General features: G+C 40.5%; 1 protein-coding gene across 2 annotated transcripts in view; it reads left to right on the forward strand.

Moving 5' to 3' along the window:
* The window catches only part of RAPGEF5 (Rap guanine nucleotide exchange factor 5), a 213284-nt gene that overhangs the window by 146794 nt on the left and 46178 nt on the right, over window positions 1–20312 (forward strand). Inside the window, exons 10-11 of one of the 2 annotated variants that reach the window (XM_068549953.1) lie at window positions 410–528; window positions 987–1075. In XM_068549953.1, coding sequence (XP_068406054.1) covers window positions 410–528; window positions 987–1075 — 208 coding nt within the window. Of the gene's footprint in view, window positions 1–409; window positions 529–783; window positions 1076–20312 lie in introns of those variants that run through there. The other variant, XM_068549954.1, reaches the window with a different exon arrangement.

The raw sequence follows: 20312 nt of genomic DNA on the forward strand, positions 1-20312 counted from the left end.
AGTTTAAGAAGTATTAACCAGGTAAAAGAGAGTATAGCACACATGCAATTAGTATATTGTGTTTTTGAGACTTTGAACTTTGGATTTCTTAATTCAGATCATTCAGGTAGTTTTAAAAATGAACTCTGAATCCCATCCCCAGTTTATTTTTTTTCCAGTTTCCTTTAAAGTATTTATGTCTTTCTAATGCTTTATGTATCCATACAACTTGAGCCTGGACCCTGTACCATTAGAGGGAGATTCTTGACCAGATTCCTAATTTGTTCTGAATCTGCAAAGATAGTAGGTGGGAAAGCAACTTGGGAAAGTGCAGCTTTAGTTAGCTCTTTATTATTTTTTATTTTTTTGCCTTTTTAATTTTCTCTCTGTTCTTCCTTCTTCCATCCATCACTCCCATCGGCAACTAAAGCAGGATGATGAAGTGACAACCGTTCAGGTTAAAGAGCAGGACCGGGACGTCCTGGTGCTGAAGAAAGTGCAGAGCTGCGGCCCAGCCCCCCAAGCGGGGAGCGCGGAGAGCGATTGGAGGTCAGAGTTTCCACCCAGCCCCGTGCTCCCGTTTCCTTTCCCCTGCCTTCCTCCCCTTCTCCCGCTCCATCTCACTCGCTCTCTCTGCCTCCTCTTCCCCCCCCCCCCCTCCCTTTTTTCTCCGCCTCTCGGAGCGGAGCGTGCTAGCTGACTGCAGAGCTCTTAGCAGCCAGATGGACTCAGTTCCCAGTGAAAGGACAGAGATGGCAAGATCTTTGAGCCTTTAGGGGATGCCTTTGTTAGTGGCCGTGCACAATGGGCAGCTCCCGGCTGAGAGTCTTTGACCCTCACTTAGAGGGGAAGGATTCTGCCGCGCTTTCAGGCCGAGAGCTGCCCTTGCCTACCTTCGATGTGCCTTATTTCAAATACATTGATGAGGAGGGTGAGGACGAGGAATGGAGCAGCCGTTCACAGTCCCCCGCTGAGGATGACTCCGTGGGCTCTCTGCTCTCTGACAGATACGTGGTCGTGTCCGGGACCCCGGAGAAGATCTTGGAGCACCTTCTGAATGACTTGCACCTGGAAGAAGTCCAGGACAAAGAAACAGGTAAGGCAGGGGGTGGTGTCTCCTGCTTCCAGACTCACAGCTGCGGCTGCCCTTGTCAGTTTCCGGAGGGGCAAGACGCCCTCTGTAGCTGAAACCAGAGTGGGCTGAACCAGCATATGCTTCTTGGGCCTCCCCCTTCGCCTCCTGCTGTTTTGTTTAAATCCAGTAAATGGACGCATGTAGATCCAAGCAGCCGCCTGGGAAGTAGCTGTACAAAGAAAATGACACGAAGGCAGATGTTCTTGTTTCATTGGCAGTTTTTACCGAATCTCACCTAAAGGCTGCTGGCAAGAGGCCAGCATTTAAGAGCCAGTGTTCAGTGGGAAGGAATATGAGGGATGGGGTTGCCAGCTAGCGTTTACCTGGCTTGTGGGAAGCACTGAGCTGGGGGGAGTAGCCTCCCTGCCGAAGAGTCAACAATTAATGCAACTACTCAGCAACTATAAGCTTAGCAGCAACTTCTGCCTTTTTCCATGTGGTTTACAAACTGCTCAGAGCAAGCCCTGCTGTGCGGAATATGATACTCATAGCTTCTCAGACCAGAAACTGTAATTCACTGAAGTCTTATTGATCAGGCTTCTTGTCCTTTCTGTTTAATCTGGGAGCAAAATACCCACTTAGCTTTTTCACCCTTGCACTTCTGGAAACACTACCATTGCATGATCTACCCAAACTTCCGTTATCACACAAGGGCAGTACTTGCTTCTCTTAACCAAAATTTGTAATTTGTTCCAGCCTGGAGCAGTTATTCCAATGAATAGGCCTCTGGCTGTAGCCTGAATTCTGTAACTTGATGCCCTGACTAAAATGCACTTTTTGCTGCCACCATAGCACCTGTGATGCCCGCAGTTTGCAATATATCGACTGCATCAATAAAAGGCATTTTTGGTTGTATTAGTACAAGTAACTCCTTAGGTTTTTTCCCATGCAGGAAGGGTTGCGAAATGACAACTTAGGTGGGAACAAGAGTTTCCTTGGGTCCCAGTAGTTTTGTCTGAACTTAATTGATGTCTGTTTGTATACTGCATTATAAAGGACATTAAGAGAAACAAAGATGTGTGAAATATGTAATAGTGTTTTTTAAAAAAAGGCAAAAATGGCTCAATCACGCATTCTACATTAATGTTATTGTTTGATCTTGAAATTCAAATAAAAATTTTATTTTGCATATCTATGGGGAAAAATAGTAATAGTTGTCATTTATACACGAACAAGCTGAAAGAGAAGCGTGTTCTCATGGCATTTGCTGGGTGGTATTTGTATGTCTATTAATATTTTGTGCATTTGAGCACTATTTCCGTGTTCTGCTTCATCAGAGATAGTCATCACGGAACTGGCCATAATTTTCCGCGTACTGATTAGCAGACTGCTTTACACAGGTGGTTTGGACTAGATTACAGGCAAGTTATCTGCCACGAAGAGGACACCTTTGAACATGCGTAGCAGTTTGGGGGACTGAATGTGTTCTTCTTAGTAGCACTGCAGTTCTATAACACAGGACTTTGTGTCTAAGTCATATTAATAAGAGTAGAAATTACTGAAGCCAGTACTAGGCCTACTTGATTTCTTTTTTCTTTCGTTCTCACTGTCATTAGTTTTTTGTGAAAGATGGCCTAGGTGCCCACTGACAAGTTAACACCGGGAATGAGAAATCACCCTAATTCCTGTTACTAATGCCAGGAGTTGCCTCCTGTTGGGAAACAGTGTTGTACCTGGTGTCTAGTGACTGGTATTCCCAGTTTCTTCTCGATTATACCAACACTGGGATCAGATGTGTCCCTCTTGCCAGGTGCTGAGCAAAGCTAAAAGGACCACGACTCGGTGTGGCCAAAGCCGGGCAGGTAGAGCCCCGCAGGGGTCAGTCTTTCCTCACTCCTTCTCATTTCTTTAGCATTTGCAGAGGACACATGTAAAACTTCAGATGTTTGCAGGGACACCTGAGGGGGAAAACAGTAACAACTTTTCCTCTGATCAAAGGAGAGTTTTATGAAAATGAAAAAGTCACCTTTGGATAGAGATTGATGTGTAATATGATAGGGACACCTAAGTGGAAGTCACATGCAGTTCTTCCACACTTCACGAACAGCGCTTGGAGAAAATACAACAGAAGAGCCACTGTGTGGCTTTTGTTGGTAACATTTTAAAAAATATAAATATAAAATCAGTTTCATGTACAAATTGAAGAAAAGTGGTTGTGGGTTCGTTCTAGTTTGAATACTAAATGAATCACATATTTAAAGTAGTTGAGGCCCCTTGTCACTGACAGCGGTGAATGTTAGTTCTTTATCTTGGTCAGGCCGGCGACCCTCACTATAAAAGGTCTACGTGTGCAGGAGTCTGAGTCGCGTAAACATATGGAAAACAGATGGAGGAAAATGAGAAGGGGCTGCAATAAAAGTATACAGCAGCGTTTTTATGTTCTTGAGTGCCCCTTTTAGGGAGATGGAACCATATGGAGCCGGGTGGAGCCATATGCTGGTCGTCCACATGGCCCCAGTGGCAATGAGGAAGAAAGCATACATGGGAAGAAATAAATGGTCCTGGAGGCTGGGGTGAGCCTCTTCTGGATTCTTACATTCCTGTACCCACCAGAGGCTGGGGAAGTTAATGAAGCAAGGGATGCAAGTTATTTCCATCTCTTCCCCACAAAAGTCACTTCATTGTGAAAATGTAGGTGCAAGGCCCAATAGGCTAAGAGACCTATACTCACAAAGGACAGGTTCAGGGGATTACTAACTGATGTTAATATGCAAGTGGAAAAAAAGTTTACTTAATTGAATGGAATAGAAATAAGAGATACTGTATTTTTGTTATTACCCAAATCTAGAATAGAATAGAAAACAACAATTCATACAGTATTCTATCACCATATCAAACTGAGTTTTAACAGCAAAAACACATTGTTAGAGATGCTTACAAGCAACCAACTAATGATTTTCCTAAACGATTTGATCCACACAACACTTAGCCTGCTTATTTTCGTAATCCCCTACGTGCCTACCTTTCCTCCCTGGTACTACCAGGCACAAACAGTCATCCTGGCAATATCTGTGGAATGAGTGGATGGATGGATGGATGGATGAATGAATGAATGAACGAATGAATGAATAATTCTTCATTGTTTTTAATGGAAAAACTGTTTGAGTCTGGTAACTGGATACCTATTTGTGAACGTGGAAGGATTGAAGCTGTTTTCAAAGATTACCTTTTCTTTCGAGGTTCAGGGTCTGACTTGAAGCATTTGGAATGTTAGGGAAAAATCAAGCAGCTCTATCTTTCATCTTCCCAGAAATAGGGCAGACATCACTGGGCGTTCCTAGCCCAGGAGAATTACAAGGAAGGCAAGAAGCAAGAAAATGTGTTGTGAGTAGAGGAGCTGGAGGGGTGGAGGAGCGAGTCCCCAGCACCAGCCCTGGTCTGTAGGGTCTACAGTGCTTGCTGCTCCTATTTAACCCTTTCCCCTCTCTGGAAAGGATCAAATGTGTTTTGTCTAGAGATGCTTCTATTAGGAATAACGATTTCTGTTCTAAGGGGGGTGGCCGGGGACAACGCTATGATCAGATGGATTACACAGAGAAAATCCTTCTTATTGACTTTTCTTTCTACATCTGCATTACGATGAGTCTACCTTAGGGGAAACACAAGAGGAAATAACGTTATTTGCTCCCCTTTTTTTCCCCACGTCTTAGGTTTTTATTCATCTTTTTGAAGCAAATGTGCTTATGATTACAGGTTTGCAAGAAAAAACAAGCAGAGAATAAGATAGTGGGAACAGGTAGAGCTTATTAGCCGATTCTTATTAGGCTTGACCTGCTTTCTTCCAGGTATGGCTGTTTTTTACTTCATGAGGTTATCGTTCAGTATATTGTGTACTCAGTGTGGAAATGTCTGCTCATCCTGCTTTGACCACGGGGGGCATGGATGCCTCCGTGTGGGTGGTGTACTTTCAACAGCACCTAGTAGACTGATTACATCATGGAGAAAGTGAGTCCCTTTACCTTTTCACGAGGCAACCACCTCCGTGAAAGTACCTGGTTTATAGCATAGGGTGTCTCACTTAATTGATAGGGTCCCAAAGCTATTCTCCATTGCCAGCTTAATGGCTTTTTTTGGAGCATTGCACTGATGGAAGCTTGAGTGAAGCTAGGGCAGGCAAGCCATTTTTCATTTTCTTTTATCTTCTTTCCCTTTCCAGCATCAAGCGTATCCTAAATACTTGATACCTATTTCTTGTGAAGGAAAATTAAGAATGCCTTTTTTCCTGATCATCGAAAATACGGAAGACAATTTAGGTGAACTTCTTCCTTAGCTTCCTTACCTTTTAGGATTTCTGGAAAGATGTTTGGTGCTTCTCTTCTAGGCTTTCTTTTGCAGGTGGCAAGACCTTTATAACCCTGTGGCTGCATGACTTTTGCAGGGCTAAAACTTTTGGCGGGTAGACACAGAAGTTTTTAGATGGTGGTAAGCCTCTCCGTGATTTTGTGCAATTAACATGCATGTAAAATTATCTTGGATTTATCTTTTTGTTTTTGTGGTATCGTGTAACACGTAATAGACCAGTGGATCTTATCTGTGGCTGTATCATTAGCAGCACATGGGGCATTTTTCAAAATATCAACGTCTGGGTCCCACCCCAGAGATCCTGGTTCAGTTGACCTGAGTTGGGGCCTAAGAGTTAGGGGCTTTGAAGGCTCCCTCGATGACGCTATACGTAGCCAGATGTGAGAGCCACAGAACTAGGACAATGACTTTGTCTCTCCGCTTTTTTCAGAGACATATTCAAAGTGTCTAATAGTTATAAATTTGCCCCTGAGAGCTAGGGGCGTCATTTCTCCTTTCCTCCACCTCCCCTCCCCACTCCCTCTCCTGATCTCTGTGTCCAGCCTCATATCCACTGGTCCCTGCCCTAGAGCCTCTGCAGCCTGAGTTCAAAATTCACAAACCTGCATTGCTGGTCCATCCACTGCAATGGTTTTGAAAAAAAGGAAACAATCAGAGCAGACAGAGGTACTGGCCACACAGCTGTTAGCTCTCAGTTCTTGGAATGAGGAGGTGACGGAATAGTGAACAAAACCCATTTAGATTTTTGCCAGGGTTCTGTCACACTCCAGGGATCTCTGGGTGGTCCTTCAGTCTCACAGCCAAGAATGCTTACTTCTGTAAGAAATGATGTTCTAAGGAAGGAGAATATGCACGCAGCAGAGTAGAAAGGGTACTAAAATGAGATTCTGAAGCCTTGGGTCCCAGATCTGGGCTCCATTAATAGACCAGCCTGAGACCTTGAGCAAGTTATACATGAGATGAGTTCTGACATATCTTTCATCACTGAAATGCTTTGATCTAAAGAGATTTATATCAACCCCTTTCCTTTCAAAGTATGTCACAGAACCGTAGAATTCTAGATCTGGAGGAGACCTTAACCCTGCGGTCGTTTTATGCTGACCTCACCATCACTTAGGCTTTGCACAAGGACTTAGGCGGTTTGGCCTGACTTCATGTTGCCCTGTCTTACTGCTGTGTTTCTTCAGCCTTGCTCAGAGAGCAGTTAGAATGTTGATGGGGTAGCAGGCTTGGAATTCAAGGCTCAGTGGCCATACCTGGTGATGATTTAAGTGTGTTTGTATATAACCTTGTCCAATGGGAAACTTTTTAAGTTCCTTTGGGAAATTATGCTATAACATTTACAAAGAATAGCTTTGATTTATCACCTACCAGTAATATCCATTTGCAGAGAGTTTTACTACCAGGCCATTTTGGGATATTCAGAAACAGTCCGTTGCTAGAGAAAAGCAGCGGTTTTCCCCCAGTGATGAAATACTCTGCATCCTGGCTCTTATACTAGCCCTCCCCCCTGTAATTCCTTTACTTTTAACTTTACACACTGCTTCTGTAATAAAATACAGCAGTGCATATTTGAGTGTTCAGTTTCTATATGCGGGTGAATGAATACCATAGAAAAATTTAGTTCCTTCCTTCCACAGATATCTTCGACCTCTTATGTAGGCACTGTTCTAGCTGTGGGGCATACAACTGTAAACAAAATACACACAAACTCCTTACCTTCGTGGGACTTACATTTTAGTGGAGGGAGTCAGACAGAAAACAAATAGGGAAAGAGTGGTGGATGTTAGTGGTGCTAAATAACCAATCTCATTATAGACACAAATTTGGGAGAACTGTATCCACATGTCTTTAAAAATGAAGAAGCTAGAGGATATTTTAATGTATTTAAAGTAGTATAGAGAATGAATGTGAAATGTCTGATCCTATTCAGCAAAGTTCAGAACCAAAGGAAATAGACTTAGTTGAAAAAATAAATGAAAGATGTAAAAGGAGTTGGAAGTAGGTATAAGTATCCCCGGATGGTACTGGCGCCAGCTAGGAGCCATAGACTCTGCATCCATGGAAATGGTTGATGTCAGCCTTTTACCTTCTTGACCTGTGAAAGTAGCTTTCTCAGGGACAAATAACTGGACTAGGTTGCCACTTGAGGTCTTTTTCAGCTTTATGAAACTGTCAGTGTTAAATATTAGGTTAATTTTGTTTGCATACATGCTAATGAAAAATCAACGAAAGACTAAATAAATTCATGAGCACCAACTCCAGGTGCCCTGGGTGTGCCTCAGATGCAGATGAGAACCCCACTGTCCAGAGAAGGCTTGTTTTTTCAGATAAAGGGAAGGCTTGAAACAGCGATCCACGGTGACAATGAAAATCCCCAAAGTGCCATCGAGAGAGAACTAGGAGTAAAAGTGCTCATATTAGAATATGGTTTCTGTTCTGCTTTATAATCTTTGTGCTTTTGGTTTGGTTTGGTTTGGTTGTTTGGCAGTTCCCTTAGCTTCTCTCCTAATTGCTAATGTGGAGAATGTAATGTTTTTGCTGATTGTAATTGAAGCATTGGAAGACTTTATAAATTAATACTAAGTGATGAGATAATTAGAATTGTGTAGAAATTTCTTTCTCATTTGCCTCATTTATGAAATCAAAGAGTTTAGACCACATGACATCTGAGGCCCCTTCCAAATTTGAGAGCCAGGATTTGACACCACTCTGTTTATCCAAACATCCTCTCCACTAGATGGATGCTTGTACAGGATGATTATCTCCATCTAATGGACATAGGTGCTAAAGCAGAAGTTAACTAAGCTGCTTCAGAGATAGAGTGGTCGTTTGAATCTGGAAGTGAACCCAGATACATTCCTAGCTTTGTCCTAGACATCATTTTTGTCTAGTGGCGAAAATCTTGGATGAAAGGCAGAACTGAAATAAAAAACCTACCATTCGACTCTAGCTATAAACCCCAAATCAGGTGCTTCAGTTGCCACTTAAGAGGGAGCTAATCTCCAGCACAAAGACCTGCTTCTTGGTTTCCACCTGTGAGCAAGGTGGCCACTGGGTGGCCTAACTGCTTCAAGAAGGTTACACAAGAAAGGGGGTGTGGGGGAAGAGGTCCTAGTTGCAGCTGATGCTGTATCAGACCACTCACATGAGATAATATTAAAAATCAGATTACGACTGTGAATTTCATTTGAGGTGTTCGTCTTCTGAACTAATCTATTCACACCACCTTTGAACATGTGATACTATATATGATAACAAGGGAATTGATGCTTTTACACTGCCAGTAGATTGTGGGTTAATTAATACTCTTGTTGGTAATGAAGTGAGACATAGATGAAGCATAAGGTCATTAATGTACACTGATTAATAATGAAAATGTGGAAGTTTTCATTACAGCATAACCAATGGGCAAAAGAAGATGTTTAATGGATAAAGACGTAAGGAGGAGTACAGCCTACTTTTCAGGGAAACAATCCCCATTTAGAATGAGACTGGATCATTGGAGTGCATTTATTAAATCGCATCATTTTCATGTTTACTCCACATGATCTCTTCCAATACTTAAAGTTCAACTATAAGTCTAGAGCACCCTAGAAACAAACTGAAATATTGTAGGGCTGTGAGAAATTAATTTCAGGAGGATCTGAAGATAGGAAATGGAAAATGAAATACACAAGGGGCAAGAATTACCTCAGAAATTAGATCTTTAGTCTCCTGACTATAAGGATTTTGAAAAACTTGTGCATCTTAAGAAGAGTTTTTAGACTTTCTTCTTTGAATACTTTTAAGGAAAATATCAACAACTTTCTGATGGGCTAGAGGGAAGGCTGTGTCCTAGAGCTGGGAAGTGAGATAGAGGATCTTTGAAAGTTTCCTTCACACATTATGTTCTAGATGAAATACACATGTGACTTCTTGTTTCTGTGAAGTCTGTCCTGGTGGTGATGTCCTCAACCCCCCAAACCATGAGGGTTTTCCTATGTAAACTGTAGCCAGAGCAGAAGACTTAGAAATGAATGGACTTTCTCCTTTATTCACCTTTGCACATTTTATTTGCTTTATTCCCCTTATTTACATTTTCTTTGCTTCCCCTAAAATGCTTTTCCTCCAACTCAGGTGCTCAATTTGGTACTCATCTTTTTAGATAGACAACTGTGGGGAACCTTAGGTATTTCTTTCTTTGTAGTTCAGTAACTTTCTAATTTCCTAGAATGGCTGGTGGATAAATTATTACAAATAATAAAATACTCTGGTACACTGAGAGTTGCCATAAATATGTACATAAATTGTCAATTTTCAAAGAATCATAATAGATAAAATTAGTCTGTTTTTAAATGTAAAATATGAAGGCCCTTTCTAATAAGTCACAAAGTTCATGTAGAATAGTCTTTGGTTTTAAAATTACATGAATAAGATATTGGCTTAAATCCGTATAGTCTCTTTGACATAGGGTGAAGGTTCCCTTTTTTTTTTTTTGTAATTTTAAAAAATATTTTATTTATTTTTTTATTTTGGTTGCTCTGGGTCTCAGTTGCGGCAGGCGGGCTCCTCAGTTGCGGCATGCATGTGGGATCTAGTTCCCCAACCAGGGACAGAATCCAGGCCTCCTGCACAGGGAGCACGGAGTCCTATCCACTGCGCCACCAGTGAAGTCCCTAAAGGTTGCTTTTTAAACACAAATCCGGTATAACTTGTAGTTTTTCTCATAAAGATGCATTTGAGAAAGGTAATAGCTTTGTTTAGTTTTCCCTTTATATTTTGTCTCCCTAATATATACCCTTTAAGAACAAAGGCTGCTACTTCTATTTTTCTATCTATAGTTCTATAATCTATAATTTCTATAGCACTGTTTCTCAGTTTGGTGCTGATTTTTGTTCTTATAAATTTCTTCTTTTTTCTTTTTAAAAGGAAGATGGATTTTTGTTTCTTTAAAAAGAAAATGCTGTTCTCAAGTCTTAAAGTTTTAAAAATGGCCATATTTTCTCAGTGCATTTGGGGTCCACTGGCATATTTGATATTGTACTTTAGTAGAAACACTTGTGATTTTGCCAGCGTCCCGCTGTATTTCCAGAAACTTGTTTAAATGTGTGATGTGAGTCAGGTATTTTTGGAGCAGTGAATTGAAAGAAGCAACACATTCTGAAATTTCTGGAGACAAGATACTGTGTCAAAAGTGAGTTTGACAATCGAGTAATTTTAGCAGAATCATAGTTTTAAAGTAACATCAGCACATGAAATTACTCGAGACTGTGTTTAAGACAATTCAAAGGATGAAAAAACTCTCTTTTCTCTCTCCCTCTGTTTCTCTCCCTCAGAGATCTTGTGTGTCATCTCTCCAGTTGATGGATTTAAAGTGAGATTATCAGATGTTCTTGTCTGTATTTTTTAATGCTGTGACATCGTCCTCAGTCAAAAATTTAGCATCCTATCAGAAAATGGGGGGAAAAAAGTGATTTTTCTATATAAGAGTATGTATTTTAGGTAGTCTTATAAGTGTGAGGAAGGAATGCTAGTAAATGGCAATTTGTTGATTATAATCCCTGTATGTTAATCTCTCACAGCATGTTTCAATCAAATTATGGCTTCATGTAAAGGGTGCAATGCCACAGAATTGCTGTAATTGACAAGCACATGTCTAAAAGGAATGTTCTTCAAGTGGGAGAATTTTTGCCTTTAACATACCTATAATTGAGCTTTTCCTCATTTCTTTTTGCAGTCTTTCTCATTATAACCTTCCCCTCCCATTTCCCATTATCCTCATTTTTTGCCCTTGGGGCTTTCTTGCTCTACAGTTGAAACCATTCTTTTCATTCTGTTTGCAGCTTTTTGCCTTGTGCTTAAGGCTGCTATTTGGCTGGCAGTCCTTCCCCCAAATCTCAGAAATAAATATGAAATTAGACAGAATTGGTAGGTATGTGTGAACGGAAAGTGTGGAAAACTAATATATCGTGTTGTAATCCCCAGAATATCTTGCTGTAATCTAAATAGTGACAGAAAATTACTTTCAGAGCCATCCTGTATCCTTTTCTGCTTCAGACTTATCCTTCTTTTCAGCATTCAGGATACTTGGTCAGACTTCTAATTTTTAAATCTTTTAATCCTGTAAATGAGCTTCACTTAGTGTGAAGATGAAAAGCATCAGTTAAAGTTGCCCATCTCATGCCTGGTTGGATATTTCTACTTAAATTCTCAGTCTAAAAATGAACAGGGTTTTAGGTGAGTGGCTGTATATATCAGGGCTCATGATAGAAGTTCTAATATTAAAGCATCTGGTGTTTTCCTTCTTGCTACATCCCTTTGAATGTGCCTTAAATAGACTTGTTATGAAGAAAGATTTACATAGTACATAGAGCAAGTTAGGTTTTCCCCCCAAATTTTCTTCCTGTCTTGCTTGATATCACATAGTTTGTTTTTGTGTAGCAGGCTTATAGATATTGTAAATCCAGTGTCATGATTTTGTTAAGAAAAGAAAGAAGAACAGGGTGAAGATATTTTCATCCTAATTTTGGATCTTTTCCCAAGAATGGAACATACGAAATGTGACTTCTTTTTTTTTTTTTTTTAAGAATCTTTCTTTTTTATTTATTTATGTATTTATTTATTTTTGGCTGCGTTGGGTCTTTGTTGCTGCGCTCGGGCTTTCTCTAGTTGCGGCGAGAGGGGGCTACTCTTTGTTGTGGTGCGTGGGCTTCTCATTGCGGTGGCTCCTCTTGTTGCGGAGCACGGGCTCTAGGCACACAGGCTTCAGTAGTTGTGGCATGTGGGCTCAGTAGTTGTGGCTCGCGGGCTCTAGAGTGCAGGCTCAGTGGTTGTGGCGTACCGGATTAGTTGCTCCGCGGCATGTGGGATCTTCCCGGGCCAGGGCTTGAACCCGTGTCCCTTGCATTGGCAGGCGGATTCTTAACCACTGCGCCACCAGGGAAGCCCTGACTTCTTGTGTCTTAGTTCAGTTCGATCTGAATTTGAAGGCATTGCAAAGTCATTTTCATTTTACCACTGATGACTTTTGTAGAAAGATTTTAGTAAGTTCAGGTTCTGCCAGTGCTGATTGGCATATTGTGAGTGCATCTCTCAGAATTATTATGACAGTTAACACTGTTTGACAGTCTTCTGGGGAGGTTGTTTGTTCTTTTAAAAAATAATCAAAAACATAAAAGGCAAATGTGTCTGCATCAGCACATTCTACAAATCCACAGTAATGAGATCAGGATAGATTCACAACACTCCTCTCTCCTTAAATGTACTTTTCCTGCTTATGATAGCTGAGAAACTTGAGCACAAGACCACATTACTGATCATGTGTTTGAGTTCCTGGAAATTTTCTGTGTATGTATTATTTGTGATTAGGCATGGCTGCATATAACAGAAAATCTCGAACAGTGACATAAACAGGTATACGTATACTTCTGTCTCATGTGAAAATAAAAATAAGGAAATGCAGTCCAGAGCTGGTAAGGCCCCTCTGAAATCAGCCGGGAGTGAGGTTCCTTCCAGCTCTCGCTCCAGTGTCCCTAGAGTCTGACCTGCATCCCACGAACCAAAGTGAATATAGCACCACAATCCAGGTAGCAGGATGGAGCTAGTTAAGAACATACCTGTTCATCACACCTGGCTTCTGCTTTTCTCTCATGGACCAAAACTTAGTTGTGGCCACATCTAGCTACAAGTGAGACTGGGAAATGTCTCGTTTGGTTTGGTTTTAAGCTATCTGGGGAGCAGTATGCCCAAGAAAAGTCAAAGTTTGGTTCCTAAAGAAGAGGAAAATGGCATGAAATTTTATGAATGGAAGCTTACGTTCATTTGTTTTGATACTTTAGACCCGAGGCCATAATTATATATTTCTGTCCCTTCAAAGTAATATAAACACATTGTAATTTAAAGTGCTGTATAATCACTTTTTAAAAGCCTATAAAGTGGTTTGGATTAAGTCTTATATGCTTCTCAACAAGGGACTATTGACACTAATATCATGTATTCTTTTTTTTTTTAATTGATGTATAGTTGATTTACAATGTTATTCCAGTCTCTGCGGCACAGCACAGTGACTCAGTTATATCTACATTCTTTTTTAATATTCTTTTCCATTATGGCTTATCACAGGATATTTAATATAGTTCCCTGTGCTATACATTAGATAATCTCATGTATTCTTAATGCTCAAGGTTTACTTACCGGTAAGTACCTTTCTTGTGTGATTTGAGCCCCTGAATTCATGCTAGAGAATTCTGCATTTTTCACTCCAAAATTCTCCCTTCCAGTTGTTAGAAATATTTTTCATGAAATAAATTTAACATATACCAAGCAATAGTTCATGTCATATGGCTTTGAAGAAGGTTTTTAACAATATCACAAATTAAAGTTGTTCTTTTCAGAGTAGGTTATAGTATACAGTTTTATATAATTATATTATTGTACTCTTGGTGATATTTCAGAACTCATATGTACCCTTTACATACCTGTGTGAGTCAAATCACCGTGAATCATGCTAACAGAAAGGCTTAAGGATGTTTGTAGGCTTGTAAGTAGTACATTTAATTTAAAACAAAACTGACTTCTTAGAACCATTTGAGACAAGGGATATGTATGAGTGCCTTTAGCCAAAAGGCAAAAATATCTTGGCCAGTGACAGTTGATACGTGTTTAATGGTCTGTTGATCCAGATGTTGGGCTGACAGGTGATAACTGAGGTGAGGGATAGCCAAGACTTCGACATGCAAGTCACTTCTTTTGATTTGGGAAAGAGTGAACAAAATGTAATGTGACTAATGGTTTTCAGTATCTATAATGTCTAATACGGAGAAGTTTATGTAGAAGAAAAGGAAGAGTGTTATGGTTTGACCTTTTTAAAACATTGTTTTCCTTTCTGCCTTCACATTTCAATTTTTAAAAATATAAATATGTATAATTGGTCGTTAAAATATCTTAAAAACATTATGAATCTGTGGACTGTCTTAATCCTTCCATGTGATTGTCGTTTCCATCTTTAGAGAAGTAAATTGGCTGATCTCTTATAGCTATTTGCTATTGCCAGGTGTTTGCTAGAAAATAAAAACAAAATAACAAAATTTCAGTAGGAATAAAGGAACTGTAGCATGCGCATGGGTGGAAAAAGACGTCATAGGGCCATCTTTGGCAATTCAAGGCCAATAAAAAGACCAGGTTCCCGTATCTATGATGCTTTTCCCTGTCCAAACCCAGGATTCCATGACTTTCCTGTACTTCCTTTCCCCTCACCCCTGACATGGACGGTTTGTATCCACACCCTCAGGAGAACATTGTGCAGTGAGAGCCATTGCTGTGGCTCAGCACGCCTTGGGACCTAGGCCCCTTCCGACATTAACTCGGTGGTTATTCTCTGTACTTATCTCAGTCTCAGTGTCATCATCTCGCTAAAGATAAGACCTACCTTCTAAGGTGGTTTTGAGGAACACAGATCATGTGGGTGACGCTTGTGGTACAGCCCACAATATGTGGTCCATAAAGGGTGGCTGGTATGGTTATTTTCATACAGACTAGCTACTGTCTTCCCCCCCACCAGCCGACGTTTCCCCATCACCTACTGAAGCCACCGCTGGCTTCCTGGGGCACGGTAAGGAATAGGTGTGGTTCAAAGCATGGTTTGAGGCGCTCTGGGGCTAAAACATATGTGCTGGGTGGCAGTGGTGGGCAGGGGTGGGGTATGGAGGTTCGCTCAGACATTCACATGGATGGGATTTCATCAGGCTGGAGCTTGTAGACTGCCCGTTGTGGTCCTTTAACGATCTCACTAGTCAAATTCCAAATCCTTGCAAAAGCTGAGACTTTATCTTAAACTTTGTCTTCACCAGAGCAGAGAGCCCTGTGCTCAGCCCTAAGTAATAGGTGTTTGGTCATCCGTTTCGACCAAACCTTTCTTTGTGACCCTAAACCACAAGTCTCCCTTTCACCTGTGTGAGAAAGATTGCAGCCATGTGATACTGGAAAGAAAGAATTCTAATGACTGTTCTGGAAACCAGACACAGAGGCATGTCTGCTGTCAGTCACTGGTTGAAATACTTTTCCTAGAAATGTTTTCAAACACAGGCAATACATTAAAGTAAATTTTCTTGTATTGGAAGTGTTCAGTTTGTATAAGATCTTGTGCCACATTGCTTAGAAAGAGCCTTAGTTGTGTTTCCTCTAAATGAGTAAGTTTGCAGAATAGATTTTTAATTCTTAGGTTTAAAATAGGCAATTGACTATCCATTGCTAACCTTTATTTAAAATAACTTCTCTCTAGTGTCCATAAAATTTCTTTTAGCCAGAAACAAAAGTAAATTAGTAAATAAATAACATTTTACTTGTCTGAAATTCAGCACTAATGATTCACAATGACCAAGGGAAAAAAAGTTAACACTCAGAATGGTGATATATTTCAAGTTTTGAAAGAAAGCTGACAATAGAGATTCTTCTTAGTGCTCAGGAGATAAAAATATCATACCTTGTTTTAAGTTGAGTCAAGTATTAGAGTTATTGCTTGGAATAACCATGCCTGAGACTTCTGATTGAAGATTTTTTTTTTAAACATCGTTATTGGAGTATAATTGCTTTACAATGTTGCATTAGTTTCTGCTGTGTAACAAACTGAATCAGCTATATGTGTACATATACCCCATATTCCCTCCCTCTTGCGTCTCCCTCCCACCCTCCCTATCCCACCCCTCTAGGTGGTCACAAAGCACCGAGCTGATCTCCCTGTGCGATGCAGCTGCTTCCCACTATCTATTTTACATTCCGTAGTGTATATATGTCAATGCTACTCTCTCACTTCGTCACAGCTTACCCTTCCCCCTCCCTGTGTCCTCAAGTCCATTCTCTATGTCTGTTTCTTTATTCCTGTCCTGCCCCTAGGTTCATCAGAACCAATTTTTTTTTTTCTTTAGATTCCATATATATGTGTTAGCATACGGTATTTGTTTTTCTCTTTCTGACTTACTTCACTCTGTATGACAGACTCTAGGTCCATCCACCTCACTACAAATAACTCAGTTTCATTTCTTTTTATGGCTGAGTAATATTCCATTGTATATATGTGCCACATCTTCTTTATCCATTCATCTGTTGATGGACACTTAGGTTGCTTCCATGTCCTCGCTATTGTAAATAGAGCTGCAGTGAACATTTTGGTACATGACTCTTTTCGAATTATGGTTTTCTCGGGGTATATGCCCAGGAGTGGGATTGCTGGGTCATATGGTTATTCTATTTTTAGTTTCTTAAGGACCCTCCATACTGTTCTCCATAGTGGCTGTATCAGATTACATTCCCACCAACAGTGCAAGAGGGTTCCCTTTTCTCCACACCCTCTTCAGCATTTATTGTTTGTAGATTTTTTGATGATGGCCATTCTGACTGGTGTGAGGTGATACCTCATTGTAGTTTTGATTTGTATTTGTCTAATGATTAGTGATGTTGAGCATCCTTTCATGTGTTTGTTGGCAATCTGTATATCTTCTTTGGAGAAATGTCTATTTAGATCTTCTGCGCATTTTTGGATTGGGTGATTTAAGATTTAGTGTTTAAATTATTTTTTCTTTGTTTCATGACATTTTGGAATATTTAATTGACAGGCACTTAGGAGCACAGTTTGTAGCTTAAGAATGCATATGTGATGTTAATCATACACGATGCAGCAACTCAGGTCGATTATGTTAAACTGAGCGAATCTTCGAACTGGATATTAATTTTTATTGGTAGATGCTGGCAGATTGGTATTGAAAGCTTCATACCCATGACAATTCCCATGTTCTCATCTATACTGTTAAGTAAAATGATACTTGCATTGATCATGAAGAAATTTGTCTTCCTGGCTCATTTGTGAGAGCACCTGCTGTTACTGATCAATGAGCTACACAACCACAAGAAGAGTCTTTGGGGAGAAACAGCGTGCTAGATGGCATGAGGGGCACCTCTCTAAAGCCAGCACACCAGGGACCATCACACACCACATCCAGTGGCCTTTGAATGCTCTGTCTCATGGACCTCCTTCCAGCAACTTTTGACTCTTAGGATCTGCTCTCTTTTCCAGTCCTTCTTTCTTGTTGGCTTCTGTCACATTTATGTCTCCCAATTCTCCAATTTCTTCTCTTTTTAAACTCATCTTTCTCCCACCATTGCCCAAATATGAATATCCACCCTAGCTCAACCCTCAACCTCCTGCTTACATCTTCCTAGGATTGTCACTGAGAATTCATGTTGTTCCCAAGCACTCTCTTTATACAGTTGCTCCCATCTTCATCCGGCCTTCTTTAGCAAATGCTGGTCTTGGAAAATTGTGCTCAATAGTTCCATTTAAAGTAACCTAGGGAACCCAAGCTCAATGCATTTAAAAGTAAACTCATCCTCCCTCCCCTTATTCTTCCTGTATCCCGTTGGACTTCCGGGATGCAGCAAGTGTAATCTGCATCTCTTGTCACTTCTCACCTTGAAAGTCTTCATTCACTTCCTTTTTCCTATAGAACGAGCCCCAGGCTCCTTAGTCTAGAGCTCAAAAACACTCCAGGAATTGGCTCCAACCTACTTTTCTACTTTCAGTTACACCATGTGACCTCTTCCATTACTGTTTCACAACTGTACCATAGACTAAGACTTACATGCTCGCGTGTTCCCAGACAGTTCATGTGAATGAATGAAGTCAACCAGAGCAGAACTGTGCTAAACTGGGGAGGGCACCCTGCGTAAAGAGCGCAGCTCAGGTCTAAACCACGGTTGCCATCTGAGATATGGACATGGTGTTGCCAGATCTCTGATTTTTAAATATTGTCATCTAACAGAAAACATCTTTAAGGGCAAAACAAGGCTCAAAGGCCACAGGTTTGTGACTCAGCCACAGACACACACCCATAACCACTCCTTTGCTCACATCCTTCACCTCTTTCTCCACCAATTCTGCTCAGAAGTTCGGAGCTCATCTCACACGCCACCTGTTTGGTGAAACCTTCCCTGGCATATGGAGTCTCTCCTTCGTCCCCTGTACCATCTATGTTTGGTGTTGCTCAGTTGCCGTGTTACCTTACTTAGTTCATCCCTTGGGGATACACGTCTCAGCTCCCTTTCTCATTATAAGCCTGAAGCCATGGACCAGCGTTGTGCTTCCCCGTATCAACCCCCAGTGCCTCAACAAATGCCTTATGTATAGTCATTCCTCAATACACAGTTTTGGTTGGTTGCCTGGTAGCACTTGGAGAACTGGGACAGGACAGACATAAATAATTTTATTTTAGGAAAATAAAGAACAGGTAGTATTTATTGCGTGCTTGATATATGCCAGATTCTTTGCCAGATGCATTAGCTGTCCTATTTAACTCAGCTACAACTCTGCTAGGTGTGGATGTGACATCCACTTCACGGTGGATGATTTAACTAAGGCCCAGAGAGATTAGGTACTCTGCTCAAGGCTACCCAGGTAGGAATCCAGCTCTCTGACTCCCTTTGCATACTTTACACTGTGTTCTGAGCTTCCCAGCAGACTTGGCAGATACATGAGTTGTGCCTGGACACTGAGAGCAGCTGATTGGGGCTGGGACAGCAGGAGCTCATGGGGCCCGTCCACTCTGTAACAACAGAGTGACCTGCAAACGTGACCCTTTCTCTGTGTAGAGAAGATAAAAGTGCTGCTGTTAATACTCCATGGTGCTTCTAGTGCCATTTTTAAAAGGCAGCATGTGCAATTACACGTAGCCAAGAACATAAAACCTGCTGTATTCAAATCACTCTTTCCTAAAGGAATGTGGTGGGATTCCAAAACCATATTTTTTTTTTTACAAGTTAAAATGAAAACGGATTTCATTATTGGAAGAGTGCCACGCAGTCCGTATCATAAGTTCCTGTCATTAAAGGGATGACTTTCCAGGTTTGATGTAGAAACAGCATTAAATTAATTAGCCTTTCTTGTGCAACCAATATTAAAAATAAAACTAGATCAAGATTTGACAGTTTCAGAATGGCTAAGCAAGACTCTGGTGAAATTGTAAAAGTCTGCAGGAGTTGAGTGAATTTAAAAGCTGTGGTAAACAGCTGCATTTGAGGTCATGAATACTGCTTTTTGAAATGTAAAATACACTGAGCAAGAAGCAGAGCTTGTATTGGTGGCATAGCACTTTAACCTATGATTCATACATGAACATTAAGTTGTTTTTGTTGTGCTTAATCAAATTACATGGACATTTTGACACTGCTTCTCAAAAAATAATGGTAAGTTGTAACATTCCAGGGCCAGAAATGGGCGCTTTCATGTACAAAGCTTTTCTTGGCTCCTTGGAATAGAGGTTAAGTAGAGCATGTTTTAGAGCACCTTAAATTTCATTGCATCTCAAGTAGAAATGTGGGTGAAGCAAAACTACTAACAGTACTTTAGGGGATATGAGTTAGTACAGAAATGTTGAATATTCACATTACCTTACTTAGATTAAATGGCTCCTATGGGCAGTTGTCTGTCAAAACTCTTTTCATTTGCTTTCTTGGTAATTCACTTTAACGGGTGAGTGGTTTCATTATGGCAGTGCGTTTTGCTGGTGAGTGTTGAAAAATAACTGAGGTAGATTTCTCTAATTGTTTCTAAGTCACCCTATAAGCATTATGATTTCTAGACTTCAGGGTTCGTTTTTATGTTTTTGTTTTTTTCTTTTTTTACCTCCCCCCGCCCAAAAAAAGGCATTAAGCTTAGACCTTTTGGAAACATTTAGACCATTTTCTTTAATTTGACTAAATTTATATAACAGAAACCTATAAAAAGAGTCCGTACCAAACCAATTACCGTTCCACCTTGACACAACTCTGGGATATTCTAGAAACACTTGTATTTTGCAGAAATAAAATGGAAATTTTTAGTGCTTGATACACTTAAAGTGATAGTGAGAAAATTTTTAAATTTATG

This window comes from Eschrichtius robustus, chromosome 8 (genome assembly GCF_028021215.1).
Source record: "Eschrichtius robustus isolate mEscRob2 chromosome 8, mEscRob2.pri, whole genome shotgun sequence".
Taxonomy (NCBI): Eukaryota; Metazoa; Chordata; class Mammalia; order Artiodactyla; family Eschrichtiidae; genus Eschrichtius; species Eschrichtius robustus.